Genomic DNA, 20,005 nt, shown 5'->3' on the forward strand with positions numbered 1-20,005 from the left:
GTGGGAAATCGTCTCCTTTTATACTTTTCAGGGGTGCCTTCTTCTTTGCTTATCGTTGTTTTATTGAATTTATTAAAAAATCCTGGGGGGAGGTATTTTGGCTTTAACTTTTTTTCCTTCACAAAATGTTATACTCATTTTTTTCCTCTATGACACCAAAAAATTAATATTTTTTTTTTTAGAGGTCCAATCCTGCATGAAAGCCCCCACATCCAGAAAAAAAAAATGTCCTTATTTCTCAAGGCTCCCCCACACCATCTCCAGTCCCCACGCTATGTACAAATGCTACTGAATAAGGGACGAGGAAGGTGGAGGGAAGGCGATGAAAGGGGGGACAATGGGCATCACATGACACGATCTCACGTGCACCCACGTGCTCTGGTAATCATCAAAAATGTTCGTACGTACATTTTCTGCGGTCCCCTTATGCTAGGCGCATTTGGACCCTTTATGCGGTATTTTGCAGCCACCCAAAAAGGCACCAAAAGAGCCAAGAATCAGCTCAAGTCTTGTATGGTCAGGTAGTCTTGAGTGATCTCAGGCCACTGCCTCCTCTTCACGTGGCTCTTCCTTATGGTGGTGGTTCTTCCTCCTCATACGGTCCCAGTACATCGTTGTGCTGTTGGACTCGGCGTGAAGTCTATATTCAAAAGACACACCAGCCACACGCTCAGTAGATCCCGTAGCCAACGTCTCCACGCAGTCAGAGCCTTGGAGAATCAAGTCACACTCACGGATAACACGCAAAATGGCGTCACACATGATCCGACGAGCCTGGAACGGCTGCAAAGGTTTCTTATCGTCGTCGTCGCCGCCACGACGACGTCCAAAGTGCAAGTTGGAGTTCCACAAACTCACAATGTCCTCGTCCCGGCGGATGCTCAATGCCAAACCGGAAATATCGCTCAAAAGCTGGTCTTGAATATGCTTCAGGTACTGTTTATCTGGAATAAGCGAGCCTGTCAAGGTACGAAGCACAAGACGTTCCCAGATCATCGACGTTCTTTGTCTGACTCTGGCGCTCATTTCTGGATCCTTATCGGAAGCGTTTCCAGGGTGGGAACGACGCCCAAAACGGAACACCCAGCGGCCTCCCTTGGCGTTGATTGGATCCTCCCACACCGGGTTGATGCCTGTTTTGAAAATAAGAAGCTGCGTGCTGTGGTGCAACTCAAACGCTCTTTTCGTCTGGCTCAAGCTGCCCCACAACTGTTCCACAGATGCAATGCTTTTGGTGGTGGAGCTGGGATCAGCCACGCTGATAAACTCAATCTCGTTGGTCGTTTGGAGGTACGAATCAACCGCAGCAGAAGCCGAAGAAGCTGCTGGTTCGGTGCCGGTAGCCTTTTGGGCAGCTGCAACAGCACTGTCAGTTTCACCCTCCTCTGGCTTGGTCACCTTCAGCCTCAGATGATGCCAAACAGTCCAACAGTACGGCAACACGTGGTGGTTCTCTGGGACCAAGGCCACGGCCGCCTGGGCCTCTTTAACAGGGTCTCTCTTGGGCAAGTCTATGCTGGCTAGCGCACTGTGGTCTTCTCTGTGGCCGTTGTCGTGGTTCCTATGTCCATTTCCATGGTTATGCAGATGATGATGATGGTGATGATGATGAGTGTGGTCTGAGTTTCTATTGGAGTTTGAGCCAGAGCTGTGTTGGTGGTTTCTGGACCGGTACAGCGAGCGATGGTTATTGTTATTGGTATTGCCACCAGCCGACGACGAAGGGCTGTTGTTCTGGTTGTTGTTTCTATGCGAGCCGCCCGTGTGGCCTTGGCCTTGGCTCTGGCCCTGGCCCTGGCTCTGCTTGGCCTCTCCCGGCTTGTTTTGGTTCATGATCCTGTTGAACAAGGATTCGGCTCTTTTCAAGTTTTCCGACATGACAGGACGACAAGGAAAGCAGATGGATATATAAGTGATGGGGTACAGCGGAGGGAGAAGAGCCTGGATAACGGGATAACGTTGGGTGGAGGCGTGGAAGGACGGAAGGAGGCGTTTGTAGATGGAGTTTGGAGTCTAAAAATTTTCAATGTACATGGTGGGACTGGAGGGGTCGTGCGAGGCACATAAGGGAAGACCCAGAGTCCCAGGGAAAGAACCCCCGGGAGGTGGTTTAGTGGATTTGGAGTGTTTTCTGGCTTTTAAGAGGCCCTTTTTTTATCTTCTTTCTTTGGAATCGTTTGGTTGGCGGGGGTTATTGGAAGATGCCTTCGCGGTGATGGCTGGTGATGGCTGGTGATGAGATACATAAAAGGTTCCTTGGTTTAAGGGTCGAAGAAAGAGGGGTAATTCAGGGGCTGGGGTATAAATAGAGGTGGATTTCCTGGTAATTTATTGGAAGAACTTTTTGTCTACGTGGCGTGGTGGATGTGTGGCCAGTGGCAGTCGTACCGTTTGCAGCCGTTTCGCAGCCATCGCTAAGCGAGATCCACGAAAGTACACAAAAGGGAAAAAGGGGAGGTGAAGGTAATGGAAAGGGGTGGTTTCTTAAGGTTATCTAAAGATGAACGTTGCTTGGTTGTTTTTTTCTGAACTCCCATTGGATGGCGTGGGTTGCAGAAGGAGATGAGCTGGAGAGGTAGCTTAAGCGAGGCACTTACTATACGAAGCAGATGTCAAGAACCATGCAGAGTGGATAGTTAGAGATGTTTGGGGAATGAGGGAATTGGGGAGTTTGGGGTTTTGGGTGGACTGGATGAATATTTGGAGGTTTCGGTGATGGATAAACTGGGGTTTCGGAAATGGAGGAGCATTGCCGAGTGGAACAATACGTCCGTGGAACAGACCAATGGTGTTGTTTCTAATGGAGGGGACTAAAAAGGGTTGGTTTTTCAGGTTGACGGGAGAAAAGTGTTGATTGTTTTGGACTTGCAGGTTCAAGTTAGGGAAAGTAAGTGTGGTTTAATTGACTGCACTGGTTATGATTAAGTGTACGCTTTGCTTCCTAAGCCATGTTCATGAGTGTCTCCAGATATAGTGTCAAAGTTGAAGTTACAGTAAAGGAATGTTCTCAGAGAGACTAGAGCCAAATGAGGGAGGAAGAGTGATGTTTTTCATTAACTTCTGGTATATACTTTTGGTGTTAACTGTCCAATTGTGCTCGTTCACTTCTTCCATTTAAACTAACCATTCCTTCTTTAAACGTTATTCCACATATCGAAAGACCAACTTACCACTTCAACTCAATGCCTTTAAACCTTAAAACCTAATGCCTTAAATTACTTTACCTTCCCATTTGTTGGCCAACCCACTTAAATGACATTCTTCTAGTCTTTCTCCCTCCCTCCCTCCTGTCCATCCACCCATCAAAGTCTAATTTGATTTTGTGTAATTACCTTGCAGATCAACAAAAGCCTAAACGTTCAACAATGCAAATCCATTCCAGCCAAACCTATAGAAACCTTTATCTTACAAGTACTCCCGGTCTGACCTTCCCTGGTTATGGCCCTCCTACACACAAGCTACACGCTTGACACATATTTACGATTATGCGCTTACTATACCATTTGCAGCCATTCCTCTACTGACGACCGTAGTAGTGCAAGTATCCACCCAAAGTCTTACATCCGTTGATGTAGTTGCTGACGTTCAACTTCTCGTTGATGGAGTGAGCGCCGTCGTCACCACGGCCCATAGGCAAGAGAAGAACCTGAGTACCCAACTCTTTCTCGAAAGTCAAGGTGATTGGAATGGAACCACCTTCTCTGGTGAAGTCTGGCTTGACGTTCCACACGTGCTCGGTGGCCTTGGAAGCGGCAGTGAAGGATTCGTTGAATGGGTCAGACTTCCAGTAGTCACCGTCGTGGATCAACTCAACCTTCAACTGGTTCTTGGAGTTGAGCTGCTTGAAGGCCTTGGTGACGTGAGCAAACACCAACAGGTCCAACTTGGCCAGCTCGATGTCTGGAACAGTACGGATAGAGAACTTACCAATAACCTTGGCTGGAATGACAGTCTTGGCACCAGCAGCAGAGAAAGCACCTTCAACACCGTGGATAGACAAGGATGGGTATCTCCATCTGTGCTTCAAGATATCCTTCTTGTCGTCGTACAAGGCAGTCTTGGAGCCAGAAGCAGCCTGCAATTCCTCAACAGAGAAGTCAATGTCGTCATACAAAGCGTCCTCCTCTGGAGTCAACTCAGCGACCATCTCGTCAATGCCAGGAACAAGAATCTTACCGTCAGAAGACACCAACAGCGACAAAACTTGCACCAAGTCGGTCATTGGCTCGGCAACCACACCTCCGAAAATACCAGAGTGCAAGTCAGCGCCAGGACCAGAAATGGCAACCTGGTAGTAGTTGCATCCTCTCAAACCATACGTCAAAACAGGCTTCAGGGTGCCCAACCAGTAGTTGTCAGAAATACACACAGCGTCCACGCCGTTAAAGTACTGCTTGGCCTCTCTAGCAATAAGATCCTCAAGTCCCAAAGAGCCAGACTCCTCCATACCTTCAAAGCACACCACCAAGTTCACAGGCAACTCCAAGCCCAAGGCATTGTGGGCCTCAATGACGTTCAACCAGCCCATCACCGGTCCCTTATCGTCCGTAGAGCCTCTGCCGTACAAGATATCGTTCTGCTCGTCGTGTCTCATCTCAAAAGGCTCCGAGGCCCAGCCGTCTTCCAAACCAGCAGGCTGAACGTCGTAATGGCCATACACAAGCACAGTCTTCTTCTTCTCGTCGTTACCGAAACGAGCCAACACAATTGGCGGCAAAAGCAAGTCTGGGTTCGACACTGGAGGTGGCTGTTTGCCCAAATCCTTAAGTTGGATATCGGTAAAGCCCAAAGTGGTGAGTTCATTGACAAGGAAAGCAGCCATTTCCACCACTTTTGGTCTGAGGCCCTCGTCTGAAGAAACAGAGGGGATGGCGATGGAACGTCTCAAACGGTCGATGAAGGCGGGCTTCAATTCGTCGATTTTGGCGAAAAGGGGCTCCAAGTCGAGTTTTTCAAACAGCATGTTGGGGAAGAAGTGTGGTTTGTTGAACAAGAATTTTCCATTTGGAGCCGTACGAATATGGGGTTGGTGTGTGCAGGACATGGGAAGGTCCACCGCCAGGTGGGCCTTTCCAAACGCCAACCTTTGGCTTTTCAGGAAGCCGGGGGCTCTATCATGGCTATATAAGCCACAAGAAAGGAATTGGTGCTTTTTCTGGGAGTTGTCAGTGTTTCTGGTGGATGGGTTGGTTGTGCTCGGCTAATAGCGGCCGTGCCGAGAGCCAGAGGTGGAAGAACAGGCAGAGTAGTAGATTTTGGGTATTAAAAAAAGGCTAAAAAGCTTCAATCTCAGCCAATCAGGACGCTCCAATTTCCAGCATTTTCCTTCATTCTTCTTCTCTTCATTCCTCTTGTCTTACTAAAGTGTGTGCGGCGATTGGATACGGCAGCTTAGAGCCAAGTATGGGGTAACCCAGAGCGACGAGACGAAGTTTAAAGTGTGGAATGCTAAAAAGGTGGTTTTTCTAAGGCCATTGAGGGTCGTTTGGGGTTCGGAATCTTGAAATTCCTCGGAGACTGGTTGTTTTTGGTGGGTGCAAATTACTGGACCTTTGGCTGCAAACGCGGTGTGGCTGCGCTGAACTCCGAAGTGGTTATGGAGAGTTGGATGGGAGGAAGTGGGAGGAATGGGAAGGTGTGGTGGTGAAGAGGAATTGAAGTGGAGGGATAACTGGTGGTGTTTTGGGGGGTTTCTTGGGGTGGAAGTTGGTGGAAGGTGGAAGTGATGGACCAGTGCTTAGTGAAAGATGAAAGGGAGAAATGACTGTGTATGTTAATTGGGGATGTATAGGAATTTTGGCTTTTTAATGGCTGGAGGAATGGGGAGTCGAATGCTATTGGTATTTTTAGAGGGCCGTTGGTATTGGGGTGAATTGGTATGAGTGTGGTTTGTTGGTTAAGGTGTATAGTATGGGGAAATGTGGACTTGAAGTGTCAGAGGAAACCCTTCGAGAGTATGTCTTTCAAAATGGTTTCGAGGAAGGATATTTTATATTGGGTGTGAAAGCACGTTGTTTTGTATTTTAGGGATAGTGGAAGGTTTCTGGGGAATTGGCGTGGAAAAGGGTTGACCTACAACTGAGGTTTGTAGAGGACCAGTGGAAGAGACCAGCACTTTTTTAGTGTATATTTCTCTACAACAACCTTAATACTAACATAGAGCCTGAAAACAATATTGGGAACATTTTCATAGGATTTTTGATAGAGTCTAAGTACCTTTGAAGGAAAATGGAAGTACATAATATCACCTACTTACCACCGCTGTAGCCATGCTGCTTAAAACCATACGTAAGGTAAGGATGCTTTCCTGGCTTTGTCCTTTTCCTTGTTTCAGCCAGCTACCACCTTCAGCGCCCACAATGTTTACGTCTTGTTCGGAAGTCACTCTAAATGCCCCCAGCTCTGCTCAGTTCCATCGTCCTTAACCACCTTCTTTCCTCCAACTACACCACATCTTTATTTATTATATTTTATTTTTATTTTTTATATATTTCTAATAGCCATTTGGCCATCTTGACGAGTGCTAAACTTAAGGGCACCGTCGCTTATGCAAAGGATCTAACACCCAGTCTTCAACTTGCTGGGGCATGCTCATCTTTCAGACACTGCAAATGGTCTGAAGACAACGGGAGCATCATATTTGGCACACTTCTTCAAAGCTGTCTTTCTCTTCCTTCTTAATTTAGCCTTGGAAGGCATAGGATGAGAACTCTTCGAGGCAATTGGTGATACCTCGTCTTTCAGAACTGAAGAAGCCACTGGGGCTTTAATACTAGTGGTCTTTTCCTTGGAAGCCTTGGGGGAATCGGCATCTGGAGACAGAGAAGCCACGGAATGAATGTTGGTTTCTGAAAGACAGGAAGACGAATTGGAGGAGGTTTCGTCCAGAGAAGGAGCAGCTTCCTTGATTTTGGTCCGTTCAAGAAGCTTTAGTTCTTTTTGATCAGGAACTTTGACAGTCCTGGGTGAATTAAAGCTGATGGAAGCTCCATGAAGTGTAACTGGAAGAGTTTCAGTTACTGGAGTGTGACAGGCCTTGACGGCTGTAGACACTTGAGGAGCATACTGGTGGTATGTCTGATGGTACTCGAGAAGCTTTGAAAGCTTATTGAAGTGGTGGTAGTACGAGAAAGTACTCACCTGTAAGTTGTTTGGAGGATCAACGACAACTTGTTCATCAGTAATAACTGGAAGGTGCTCAGAAGGTTCTTCAATTGGAGAAACGTGGGAAATGCCATTCTCTGGTTGTTCAACAGGAGAAGCAGACTTGTGAAAGTAATTCTTGAACTTCAGAAGGTACTTGCCAGGATGGAACCTTTTTTCAGACTGAGACTTGGTCTTTTGCTTCTTGGTTGCTGGCGGCTGTGAAAGAACAGAAGCCCAGGAAGCCTTGGAATCAGTGGAAGACTTGGAAGACTTAGGAGCATTGGGAGACTTAGGAGTCTCAGGAGACCTAGGAGACTTAGGAGGCTCAGAAACATTGGAAGACTTAGGAGTCTTAGAAGCCTTTGGAGACTTGGAAGCCTTGGAAGTCTTAGGAGCCTTGGAAGCATTAGAAGGCTTGGAGTTCTTGGAAGCTTTAGTGGCCTTGGAAGTCTTAGAAGTCTTAGTGGCTTTCTTAACTTCATCCTTTACACCATTGGAAGACAGTATCCACTGCTTGTAGTCGACCTTCATGTCCCAAGCAGAAACCTTGGGAGCCTTAGAAGGAACAGGTTCTTTTGGAACAGCCGGAATGGAAGCAAGAGCTTTTGAAGACTCAGACGACAAGGTTTTAATCTGGGAAGACTTATTGGTTTCAATAGAAACCTTAGTAGTGGAAGACTCCTCCCTTAACTTTGTTCTTGGAGCAGTAAATGGTTTACCAGGTAAAACGTAAGACTTCTCTGCATTTTGGGCCAGAAGCCCGTCGTCCTGATACTGGTCGTAAAAGGGTTGAAACTTGAGAAGCTTCTTGAAGTGGTGGTACAGACCAGGCTGCAAATTGGACTTATGGAGCTTACCAGAAGCCTCGATCTTTTGGACTGATGGAACAGCCATCTTCAGTGGAGTCTGAAGACCATTGACTGCCTTGTGAGCATAAAAGTGCTTCTTTGGAAGCTTACCATCATGGATAATAAGCTTTGGAGCTGGACGAGAGGGCTTGAAGGTCGAAAGGCGTTTTATTTGCTTCTTGGAGAAGGTATCTGACCATTTTGGAAGAGAACAAGCCTTTTTCTGTAAAATTGAAGCTTTCTTAACCTTCGTCAAAGCAGGAGAACAAGAAACAGGTTCCTTAAGAGCCAGAAGGTCGGTTCCAGAAGAGCTGGAAGCTGAGACAAGAGATACGTCGCTCACAACCGTCTCAGTGGATGTAGCGGGGGCAATATCAGTCGACGAAGCAGGTTTCGTAACAAGTTCAGCCATTTTGGCATCGACTTTCGACTGGAAAAGGGTTCTAGCTTGAGGACTAGAGGTTGATTGAAAGTAGTGGGTGAAGAACTTCTCAAGGTACTCGATATCCATGGGGATATCCAAAGTAGATTTTAAAGTTTGGAGGTTTTCGCTGTCCATTGAGTCAATGGGAAGCTGAAATGTGAATACTTGAACCATTGTTGATGATTTATATGAGTTTGTGTTGTAAAGTGTTGATAATTCTAATAGGCAAACTCTGAGAAGAAAGAAAAGTGGTAGAGAAAAAAGAAGAGAAAAAGTGGGAAGTGGGCGTCCTTAAATATTGCAATTTTGGCTCCAGGAAATAAAATAGGGAAAGTATAGCGCTGGGGAAAGCAGAGTGACCTGGTTATATGGTTGAGAAATACAAAAAGTTTGGGGAGCGATAACTTTACACAGAGAAGAGATGGAGATTTGGATTTTTGATATGTGCTTCTAAACTGTATTTTATCTTTATTTAGAGACCAATATTGCCAGTAGTAGCTCAATTGGGTGTACAGTTAGTGGGTGCAAAAAACTACAGCCAGTGAGGGCTCTCGGGTACAAAGACCAGAAAGGGCCAGATAGGGGCGCACACTTTCCGAGACGTAGCCGTCAATAGCCGGGAATAGAATGGTAGGCATGTAAGGGTTTTGATGAGTGCCTTTTTTTCAGTAGAGGTTGCTTTGTATGGGCGTTGGTTGAGCGTTGATAGTATGCGTTATGCCTAACGGCGCACAACGTGTAATATAGAGATATGCCGAATTTGAAAGGGTTCAAACTTAATTCATTGAATTTTTTTGACTGAATTGATTGAAATTTTGATTTCTCTGGGCTTTGGGCTCGTGGAGAGATGGTGTGTCTCAGGTTTGCCTGGTAAGGTCGATGAAAGGTGGTAGGAGAGGCAGGGCTAGTTTATTCAAGTAAGGCTGTTAGAAAATAAATCATAGCGTTGCGTATTATTTAGGGAAAGTCTAACGTTGATTTTTTGTTGATTTGGTGGTGTTCGTGGATGGGTGTAAGGGCATAACTCATACCAAGCTCTTCGAGCATTTATGAGGCAAGTGTAGGCAAGCTCTTACGTCCTGGTCTACTCGCTCATTATCATTTATTCAATTATACAAAATAGGGAAGTCTAATGGAAGATTTTGTCGGCCCATGGCGGGAAGGACAGAAACGTCAGCTTGCTCCATATGATGGTATAACACTTTAATAAGTATATGCTGTAGGCTGCCAACCTCAAGCCAGGTCTTCTGAGACACAAAAGACACTATATACTACATAAAATTATAGTAAAAAAACCATTACTTTCTCATCTTAATTACTGGTAGATCAACTGGCTGTCTGAGAACTTCACTACTGAAGACTCACCCAAAGGCACCACCATCCAGTGATCTACTACACCAATTGTAATATCAATAACCCCATTTCTTTTCGTTCTTCAATATCCTTCTTTCTAACTTACAAGCCACTTCCAAACTTTTCCAACGCTTTCCCTTACTTATACCAAGTGGACCCTCAACCAACCTTCCATCTCTCAAACACCATACCGTTTACGACCTTCCTTGACTCCAAATCCTACAAAAATTCAACACACATAACCTCCATCTCTCTTCATCCTCCACTGCAACTTTCAACCCATTTCCTCCTCCCCATCCATAAATCCACCAAATTTCAAACGGTTATCCAGCCGCACATACATGTCTCGGCTGCGCTTCAGGTACTTCTAAGAACATCCCATGTAACTCTTTCCACAGACGGAATTTGAAATTTCCAAAACCTGATCTGAAGTCCTGAAACCTCCAGCTTTCTAACCATGCCCATAAATCTCCAATCCCTTCTCCCATCAACAATATACATAGGGACTTCTGAAACCTGGGGTAGATCAGGAACACGGCCCGTGCTCGTAACACCCTCGAGACCAGGGCCCTTCACGAGTATATAAACCCCTACAATTCCCACTTTCTGGCTGATTTCTTCATTTTTTTATACATCCATATTCAACCTTATCCTCTTGTTGTCTGTCGCCATGGCCCCACTTCTTGCCATACTTCAAAAGAAAGGCTTTCGGCCATCGCTTTTGCTCCTAGAATACACTGCCAATGGAGAAACGTGGATTCGAGTAACCAGTTTCCAAGCTGGGGTAGAAGTTATACGAGAAATAACACTCCAGCCAGGGGAATCGGTGGTTGGCCGAATTTCGCTCGAGCTCAGGAAATCCAACGTCACTGTCTCTCCCGGCTTGGGATTTGAAGCTCCAGCGTTCTTTACGGTTCCCAGCCCCAACAAAGCTAAGCTTCGAGATATCACGGGCTTGAAGCCTCTGGATGGGTTGATCGTCGGAATAAGGGATGTCACCTCCAGTGGGTGGAGTATTGCCGAGAGGTTGTGGATGGCAAGGTGGTGGATCCACTGGTTGCTCCAATTGTTCTATGGGTTGATTGTTTTGATGTGTTTATCATGGGAACAGGATTGGATTGGCTGGGCGAGATTCTTGGTGGTTGTGGTATTGGCCTGGCCTGTGGCAGGTATTTGGAAGGTGTTTGCAGACTTCAGGCCCAAGTTACGGGTTGGGAGAGGTCGTCGTAGGGGTGTTCGTCATCGCTTGGCGCCCTTGCACGGGTTATTTTGGAGGGTTTTTCTTCCCCTTCATCGGCTTGTCTGTGTGGTCTGAGGTGGTCGGTGGTTGTGCGGTTGGTGGTTGGTTGGTTTCTTATTTATTGTGTCTTTGGTACCACAAGTTTCCTTTATTTCGTCAGTTATTTTTTTGGTCTTCGGTTAATATATTTAGAGTTAATAGAATGAAACAGGAAGAGTATTTTAGTTGATGTGGTTGTTTGAAAACATTATTTGGTGGTGGTTTGGAGGGCATTGGTGGCATTCAGGTAAGGGAAGTGGAATTGTGATAAGGTCGCTTCTTAAGGCAAGACACGCTTAGCCTGCTGGTTGGAATTGACCAAGGGTACTAATAAGTTGAACTTCATTTACTTTTACTACTTCTATGGATGCTTACGGAGGTAGTTCTACGAGAGAGTTTATCACTCTTCATGCCATGTATTCAAGACAGAACTTGGAGTGACACTAGCCAGATCAACATGGAAAGAAAGGGAAGCCCACGTACCTTTATTTCTGAGTTTTTCTTGATGAATCTTTAATACTCATTATAAGGATTGAGTATGTTCAATGTCTTCAGTCACTGTCTGTGTTCACCAATGACCAGGTCCAACAAAGACACTAGTAGATTGAATTCCCAGTGATCCCCAAGTAACATTAACAACAACCACTTTAATAGATAAACCTCCAAAACAGTATTCTATCTTTCCTGACCTTTCTACCATAGTCCATTGACTGCACCATATCACCAGTCACTGGATGCCTCTTACTCCCTCTATATTCCAATCTCCCATACCCAAGTCCACCAAAATCTCCAAAATTTGCAGATCCCCAAAACCCACCCTCTTAATAAGCCAAGTTAAATACCAGCCTTTTTCAACTTCCCTCAAAACCATCCAACTCGTTTCCTCCCTTCTACCTCTTCCTCTAGGACCTCCACATTCGCAGCCATTTTTCATCGCACCATACTTAACTACACCTTCACCAAACCCACTTAACCGTCCTGTCCCGTCCCCGCCCACGCCCCTGAAGAACTATAAAAGGAGCCGATTTCCTCCTACTTTCCTCAATCCAGCTTTTTTGAACCTCCACTTTCCCCGCATCAATTCATCTAATTCCCCTGCCCAGACACATGAGCGACAGTGACGAGATCCTGAGCGGGACGGACGATGACGATATCCTCAATGCCATCATGAAAGGGCTGGCAAAGCCGAGGAAACCGCCTACGCCTGCTCCAGCAACAACATCAACAGCCACGGCGGACTCTGACGACGAAGTCAGTATACCTACGGTGTTCTTGACCCAGGGCGCTAAGAACACTAGTTTGTTGAAGAAGGCAAACGAGATCAGCCAGCATATCAAGGAGGAACAGGAGAAGACGACAAGGCAGTTGGAGGAGCTTGGACGACTCAAGAGGGAGATTCTCGAGGAACTCAACGATAACGGCTCGGCATTGACATATACGTATAAGTCTGCAAACGACGTGATTGAAGAGTATATCCAGCATTACTATGCTAACCATTACTCGCTACGAGCACACCGGCACTTCTACTTCTTTGGAGATGTGTATAGGGTGGAATTGGGTGATGTTCTGGATGAAAAGGGGACGTTGATTGACCTGATGGGCTTGAGCATGGACGAGTCGCTCTTTCCGGCTTACAATAGGGCATTGGCTGGAAGGGGTGTTACTAAGGAAGATGTGGCTTTCTGGTGTATTGGAAAATGCCTAGATGAGACACTTCTCGAGGATTACCTACGCTTTTTGCAGCAGTATAAGCCTGAAGATGATGGTAAGCCGGTTATGGGGATTGAAGAGGCCCTAGAAAAGGTCAGCGGGACGAAACCAGCGTATAAGATGCCCCTTAAGATCAGACACTTTAACAATAACGTTCGTCTATCGATCCTTCGAGCTTCAATGCTTTTCCTCGCATATTCACCGTCCACAGACAGAGTTCCATATATTCTCTGCTTCTTCCTTGCATCCTCCGACTTCTACGCCAATAAGCATTGCAGAGACTCACTCATAGAGTTCCTTATGAAGCCTACTTTCTCGAAGATAGCAGCGGAAGACTCATCAAAGGCTATTTACGATACCTTCCTTGCATTGAAGCCCCATTACTACGGCAAAGAACCAGATGAAAACTACCAAAAACATTACGAGCTTATTTTTAATTTCTTGAGCAACCTCCATTCAGCATTCAAGCACACCCTGGGCCTGGAAAATGCCACTTTGGTGCTGCTTCTGAGAAGTTTCCTTCTTGACGACTTCCACCCCTCCACTTCCCCCTTTTCCATTGATGAAATCACCAGTATCCTCAACGACTCCCTCCCACGGCTGCCCACGACGGTCGCCCAGCATTCAACCTTGGCTAACCCCATCTACAAATACGTCTTCAAGACCAGAATCTGTACGCGGCTTCTCACCGAGATGCTCTATTCAGACCTCGACAAAAAGCCATTCTTGACCCTCCACATCCAACTCCAGTCCCTCAAAGACCGTCTCCAGCAAGATATGAGCCACTGGCTTTTCCTTAGCAATGACATTCCATACAAAGCAGATGTCTCAGCTGGACTAAGTGAGGCATACCATGCATTAGACCATTTCAGCACGGTTTTAAATAAAAACCTCCTGCTCATACAAAAAGACATATTCTACGAGGACCCATAATTCCCCACGAAAAGCGCAATCTATTATGATTTTGTGGAACTTTGATAACACTTCTTGTTGGGGTTTGGTTGCAAAATACAGACCCCACGTGGTGCACGGGTGTGGCCCATCCATCCCGGCTATTACTTCTTCAAATGTACCGATAAGAGTCACACTCTCCAACTACTACTTTCTTTCCTGATAATTATTATGACAACCTCCAGCGAAAGACCACTTGTTTACGAGAACCCGGAAATCGATAACCCAGACACTCCAGGCTCCACGGTCACTTTAAAGTATGGCCATGGGCCTTTGCCTGAGCAATTGAAGAACAAGAAGATATTCTTCTTTGATATCGACAATTGTCTTTATGAAAGGTCGACAAAGATCCACGATATGATGCAGGTGAAGATCCACAACTACTTTAAGAAGAATTTGCAGTTGAATGACGACGAAGCACACCAATTGCACATGAACTACTATAAGACGTATGGATTGGCGCTTGAAGGGTTGGTGAGAAACCACCAAGTGGACGCCTTGGAGTATAACTCTCAGGTTGACGATTCGCTTGATTTGAAGTCGGTTTTATCGTTCAACCAGGAATTGCGTGATATGGTTATCCAGATCAAGGAATCCCATCACTATGACGTTTTGTGGCTTATCACCAACGCCTACAAGAACCACGCCTTGAGAGTTGTTTCTTTCCTTGGTCTTGGCGACCTTTTCGACGGTTTGACCTACTGTGACTACTCTGAGTGCCCAATTGTTTGCAAGCCCATGGACGAGTTCTTCTTCAGGTGTCTTGACACAGTGCAAGTGGACAAGAAGGACCCAGCCGCTTTGGGCCAGCTTTCGTTTGTTGACGACAGCGAAATCAACGTCAAGGCAGCATTCGATCTCGGCTTCGGCCACGTTTTCCACTACGTCGAAGTCGAGAAAGAGTACGAGCAGCTCAAGCAGAAAGACGACTACTCCAAGTACTACGAAGGGTCCAGAAAGATCACCATCCTTCGCAACATCCTCGAACTCCAAAAGTACGCCTGATGACATTATGACACTACTACTATGACATGCCAAAGACCTTTCTTCACCTCCAGCTCCATCTTCATCTGGAGTTCCCAGTGCGCATTATATAGAAACGGAATAAAATACACCATAGACAACCCGTTCTCTCCACCATGGCCAAAAAGAACATCGAATACACTGCCAGGGTCGTTTTTCTCCATGGATTCACCCAGCTGGCCCTGGCCTTCTACGCCAAAACCCTGGCGCTCCGGAAAAAACTCGCCCTGCTTAAACTTAAAGCTGTATACTTGAATGCTCCAATCCAGCTTACTCCAGCCCAACTTCCCACCACAGACTCTCTTTCACGGTTTGGAGCTGTTGGAGGCGACGACGACCTCGTGAAGTACCGGGCCTGGTGGATAAAAAACCCAGATAACACTTACGAGATCGATCTGGCGATAGAGAGTGTGAAGAAGTATATGGATGAGAATGCCATACTTAATGAAGAGCTGGGAGAGTACGAAAAACAGGATGAAGAGGATACGAAGCTTCCTATTAAGGGGCTTATCGGGTTCTCCCAAGGTGCTTGTTTTGCTGGGGCCATGGTGCACAAGTTCGAAGAGCTCTTTGGAGCACCTCTAGACTTTGCTGTGCTTTACTCTGGGTTCAGGATAGACACGTCGCTTATGCCTGAAATTAAAAAGTACTATACTGAAGATGATGGAGAGCTGACGAAGGCGAGGTTGTTGCATGTGGTGGGTGAATTAGATACGGTGGTTGGCGAAGATAGAGCGTATACGTTTTACGAGAGCAGCAAGAAGAACCTGGACTTGTTGAAGCATCCAGGAGGGCATTTTGTGCCTAATTCGAAGTTGCTCGTGGACCAGGTGGTGAACTGGATCCAGCAGGAAGAGAAGAAGGCAGAGGAGAAGAAGGACGACAGTGTGGATGACATTTTGGCCATGATGGATAAGGTTGGCGTGTGATATAGACAGGGGAGGTGATATATTTATTAATGCATGAACACTGGATCAGGGCTGGAGAGTGGGTCGCTAAAGCTCATCGTGCTCCACGACCTTTTCGCCTCTATACTTGGCGTAGTACTTTTTATCTTTCTTGGAGAGACCACCTTCAGTAGGTTTAATTCCTGTTTGTTCCTGGACCCAGGACTCCATTTCATGCTTATTCGTAAGCTTACCCTTGTTGAACCTCGAGAAGGTGCCCTTTTCAGAGTCCCAGTACAACAAAATAGGAAGCGTGTCGCCCTCCTGAATAGGAAGATCAACCTTCTTTCCACCCACAGTCACCGTAGCAGGTTCAGCGACGTTTGTCTTCAAATAGCCAAAACTCACTGTAGAAAGAAAGTCAATCGCCATGGTCTTATAAACCGGCGAAACGTTACTATTCTTCGACAAGAGCACCACACGAGGCCCCTCGCCTTCTAAGAACCCAGGAAGGTCCTTCAACCCGTGGACTCTCGTCACGTAGTTCTTAATTCTGCCAGAAACAAAGTCTGTCATTGCCTTAAGCGTTCTCTGGCCATTATACGGTTCAGGCACATGTTTCGACTTCAGCAGAGCTTTCCCTGGAGCATACTTAGGCGGACGGAACACCACCAACGTAGGAAACCCTTGCACTCTATAAGAAGCACACAAGGGCTTATTGGAGTCCTTATCACAGTTCACCGCCGCCACGTGAACGCCATATTTCCCATCCTTATGAAGAAACTTCCCGAGCTTATGCCAGATAGGCAGCAATTGCTTACAGTAGCCACACCACGGAGCGTAGAACTTGACGATAGACGTGTAGTTGGATCTGTGGACCACCTTATCGAAGTTCAGCGGTGTGAGTTCGTAGACGTTTGGATCGTTAGTGTATGAGTCGCCCAGTTCACGAGCTGCCACGAGGAGGCAGAGGAATGTGACTGTCAAGAGTCGAAGCCAGGTGGACATTGGGGGAGTAGGTGAGGTGGTGAAGTTTTCAGTAAACGCGAATACACTTAAGTGATGGTGGAGGTGGGAGGTGGAGGGACTGGCTTTTCTACTAGTGATTTTTGTTTGTATTAGGTGATAACTGGGGTTTGATTTACTTGATTTGTTGCTCTTTTTTCTTTTTGGTTGGGGTGCTCTTGTAGGATTATGGGAATGTGGATTGAATGGGGAAGGGTAGTATGGTGAGGTAGAAATGGTACTGGAGAATGTCAAAAATGGGTAAAAATGAAGGTATTTCATGGTTTAGTAGTTGCAATTGGGTGCTTTTGTTATGGTAAAATAGTTATTTGTCAAGAAATACATTGGTTTGGGGAAATAGCATATGCTTTATGTTGTCTCTATGGAACATGAATAGGTGGATAATAGGTACTTTACATTCACGATAAGCCTTTCTTTTTGGGTGGTTTATTTTTCTTCATGTTTTAAATAGTACCTGTAGTTCTTTTACTTGCTGCTTTGGGTGCTTTGGGCGAAAGTAGGTTGTGAATCACTTGACTATTAATGCTTAGTGGAGTTTTGGCCATAGAGGGACAGAAACACCATAAAAAGGGCTACAATTTTAGCACAGGCGGTAGGATGCTCTTTGGAAAATAATAGACGACTTTTACCGATTTTAGACAAGAATTGTAATTTTGGTGGAAGTTGGCAGTATTTGCTAATGGCTGCAAAGTCCAGAATATACTCGGTTTTGTAGGGTAAATAAGCACAAGATAAAAAATTGTCTTTTAAAGAAAAAAACAAGGATATTTATTCTTCTTAATCCAACTTTCAATAGTATACAAATGGACAGACTAGTGACTTCAGAGGTACATGACAGAGACTCACTATTTCCAGAAGCGATACCTCTCCAGAAAGCCTTACTTAAATACATACTATACCTAATACCTCCTGAAAGAATACCCAAATTTTCCCAATCGAAGCTGGCTGCTTGGAAGCCAATAGATACCAATAATCTCCTCCTGTCACAAGTCTTAGGAAGCTTACATTACTTACTCTCAACAAACTCTTCATCAAAGCACCACCCACTCTACCTACAACCTACACCTCGTATCAATTCCCTTTTATTACCCCTACTAAACCCTAAACCCTATGTAGCAGTGGCGGTGCTGTCCAACGGCTTCTTGCATCCCATACATTCCCCATTGACTTCTCTGACCAAAGACGCCTGGGAATAAAACATACGGTTTTTCTTTAAAACCGACATTGCCTGGACCATCAGCTCCTCGGGACTTCTCCTTGGAGTTACAGCCAGCACCGTGGAAAACACACAAACAGCGCCATCGCTCGTAAGTGTTTCCATTTTATGGCCCTGGTAAACGAGCCCTTTCCTTTCCACCTTCTTATAGAGATCCTCAGTAACGTCAGTTGGGTAAAACTTAAACCTGTCAAACGTTTCAATAGACCTGAACTTTTCAGTCTTCTGTTTTTCTTCTGGGTAAAGCAAACGGGTCAGTGGACTGGGACACTTGAACTCCAAACGAGCAATTTGGATTTCAAGGAAAACCTCCACTTCTCTGCTCCAAAGCGTATCCATACACTCAAGCTGAAGCATGATTTTAATTCCATAGCTTCTGATGCACTCGTTGGAGTAGGAAGTTGGCTCAACTAGTGGAAGCAAGCATTTAAAGAAATGATCAGGAATCACTGCTTCTGTAGGGTCATCAGCCTTTGGTATAACATCAATAGAACACCTCTTATCCAAAAGTGTAAGAAAGTTATGTTTGCAAACAGGCTTTTCAGGAAAGAACACTGTATCCTGTTTGAGGTTCCTAGTACACGTAAAGCGATGAAGTTCAACCCTGAAGCGTGCAATGTTAAGGCTTCTAATACCCTTGGGGTTCTCCAACTTCACCTTGATAAACTTAGACACTCTGGTTCGAGGAAGCACAATTCTGTTCTTCTGGTCGCTCTTGAACTTCTGTTGTCTAAAAGAAGCCCTCATGGTGATGTGCTGACTGTTATCAGGACAAAATCCGTAGACTCTTGTCTGTTGTGATACTCTCTTGCTGCCATAGAGAGCATGGCTCATGGGGAATAAAGCTTTGGTATAATTGAAGGTTTTTCCATTGGAAATAAATTCACAAGAAGCCTTTGACATTGAAAGCCCTCCGGGATGGCCTCTCAATACATACTCAAGTCTCTGTTTTGGCTTTTGGACATCTTTGACTTGTGCTCTTGTTTCATACAACCATACCTTGAGTCTTTCGGCTTTTTCTATTGGCCCAGCAAACCTGAACCGAACTTCAGTGACGGCACAAATATGGGTATCTGTTTCGAAGGTTTCGGTTGAGTGGCTGACATAGCTGGCTGCAAAATGTTCAATGGTTTTGTGGATGATGCTGGCAAGTTTTGTTGGATGGAAATCAGCTTTCTCGAATTGCTCGAGCATGACATAGCTCTCTACGTGGAAATCGTACATTTTGGTGATAAAGAGGGAAAAGGGAAGGCCTCAGGTTTATATAGACCAAAACGCCATGTAGAGCATTTGTGGACCGAAACAGGAAACCATAGTGATCTGTACCGCCTTTTCGCCGAATATTCTGGACTTACCTGAAATAGTAGCTGAGCTAATGAACGGACTAGCGTGGCCAAAAGATTAAGAAAAGGGAGTTGGTGGAATGGCTAATGGAGAGTCCAGTAGAAGAGGTTTTGGACCGTGAGACATCAACAGAAGCAAATAAGGTACAACGAGACAAGCCAACCGAGCCAGAGGTCTTCGTAGTAGAAATATAAAGAAGTAAACGCTGTTCAGCTTGCAGCTTCACAGCGTACAGCTTAACAGCTAAGCAGACTCACAGAGCGTTTATTATGCAATCAGATATACACACCAAAGAAGTTGGCAACAAAGACAGAGCCCAAGCCGATAGAGGCAGAGGCCACGGCAGCACTGGTAAAGTACTTAACAGGCGAGCTTCTGTTGAGGAAAGCCAACGCGAGCGAAATGAATGCTGGTTTGTTAGTATGGAGTTGGTGGATAAGGGTACGACATGGAAGGGAGAGGAAGTGACGTAGAACGCGTCGAAGAATGGCAGAAGGGGGGGTTCCCGGGATGATATAAATTCAGTAGAATGGATATTTCAGGAAGCCAAGGTCAATCGGTACAGTGTTCACTGATCAATACTGGACACTTGGACATGTTCAAAGACAGGTATATTAAAGAAAACCCGAGAATATTTGACATTTACCTGGCCCCAGCCATTCTTCATTTTTCTGTCTTCCTCTTATCATTCTCTTCGATTCTTCCATTTCTTTTACCATCAGTAGTTACGTACCTAGGAGCACAAGGGCGAAGGTGATGAAGGTCTGTTGTTGCTGGAGAGCAGAAGGGAAAATCTCC

General features: G+C 45.6%; 8 protein-coding genes across 8 annotated transcripts; 3 read left to right on the forward strand and 5 right to left on the reverse strand. All coding sequences in view use genetic code 12, as the record gives it.

The window, feature by feature from the left end:
* Positions 1 to 537: 537 nt before the first annotated feature.
* Positions 538 to 1,878, reverse strand: CXQ85_004311 (uncharacterized protein; the record flags this gene model as incomplete). Its single annotated transcript, XM_025487935.1, has 1 exon — positions 538 to 1,878. The coding sequence occupies one exon, from the start codon at positions 1,876 to 1,878 to the stop codon at positions 538 to 540; it is 1,341 nt and encodes a 446-aa protein (XP_025341743.1).
* A 1,639-nt stretch (positions 1,879 to 3,517) lies between these two features.
* CXQ85_004312 (metallodipeptidase) lies at positions 3,518 to 4,963 on the reverse strand (the record flags this gene model as incomplete). Its single annotated transcript, XM_025487936.1, has 1 exon — positions 3,518 to 4,963. The coding sequence occupies one exon, from the start codon at positions 4,961 to 4,963 to the stop codon at positions 3,518 to 3,520; it is 1,446 nt and encodes a 481-aa protein (XP_025341744.1).
* A 1,628-nt stretch (positions 4,964 to 6,591) lies between these two features.
* On the reverse strand, positions 6,592 to 8,592 carry CXQ85_004313 (uncharacterized protein; the record flags this gene model as incomplete). Its single annotated transcript, XM_025487937.1, has 1 exon — positions 6,592 to 8,592. The coding sequence occupies one exon, from the start codon at positions 8,590 to 8,592 to the stop codon at positions 6,592 to 6,594; it is 2,001 nt and encodes a 666-aa protein (XP_025341745.1).
* Positions 8,593 to 12,157: 3,565 nt separating this feature from the next.
* CXQ85_004314 (uncharacterized protein) lies at positions 12,158 to 13,693 on the forward strand (the record flags this gene model as incomplete). Its single annotated transcript, XM_025487938.1, has 1 exon — positions 12,158 to 13,693. The coding sequence occupies one exon, from the start codon at positions 12,158 to 12,160 to the stop codon at positions 13,691 to 13,693; it is 1,536 nt and encodes a 511-aa protein (XP_025341746.1).
* A 189-nt stretch (positions 13,694 to 13,882) lies between these two features.
* On the forward strand, positions 13,883 to 14,716 carry CXQ85_004315 (nucleotidase; the record flags this gene model as incomplete). Its single annotated transcript, XM_025487939.1, has 1 exon — positions 13,883 to 14,716. The coding sequence occupies one exon, from the start codon at positions 13,883 to 13,885 to the stop codon at positions 14,714 to 14,716; it is 834 nt and encodes a 277-aa protein (XP_025341747.1).
* A 134-nt stretch (positions 14,717 to 14,850) lies between these two features.
* CXQ85_004316 (putative serine hydrolase) lies at positions 14,851 to 15,663 on the forward strand (the record flags this gene model as incomplete). The annotated part of the gene is made up of 1 exon (XM_025487940.1): positions 14,851 to 15,663. The coding sequence occupies one exon, from the start codon at positions 14,851 to 14,853 to the stop codon at positions 15,661 to 15,663; it is 813 nt and encodes a 270-aa protein (XP_025341748.1).
* A 66-nt stretch (positions 15,664 to 15,729) lies between these two features.
* CXQ85_004317 (protein disulfide isomerase) lies at positions 15,730 to 16,629 on the reverse strand (the record flags this gene model as incomplete). The annotated part of the gene is made up of 1 exon (XM_025487941.1): positions 15,730 to 16,629. The coding sequence occupies one exon, from the start codon at positions 16,627 to 16,629 to the stop codon at positions 15,730 to 15,732; it is 900 nt and encodes a 299-aa protein (XP_025341749.1).
* Positions 16,630 to 17,755: 1,126 nt separating this feature from the next.
* CXQ85_004318 (uncharacterized protein) lies at positions 17,756 to 19,087 on the reverse strand (the record flags this gene model as incomplete). Its single annotated transcript, XM_025487942.1, has 1 exon — positions 17,756 to 19,087. The coding sequence occupies one exon, from the start codon at positions 19,085 to 19,087 to the stop codon at positions 17,756 to 17,758; it is 1,332 nt and encodes a 443-aa protein (XP_025341750.1).
* Between the last annotated feature and the right edge of the window lie 918 nt (positions 19,088 to 20,005).

This window comes from Candidozyma haemuli, assembly GCF_002926055.2.
Source record: "Candidozyma haemuli strain B11899 chromosome Unknown G_2014730914, whole genome shotgun sequence".
In the NCBI taxonomy this organism is placed as follows: domain Eukaryota; kingdom Fungi; phylum Ascomycota; class Pichiomycetes; order Serinales; family Metschnikowiaceae; genus Candidozyma; species Candidozyma haemuli.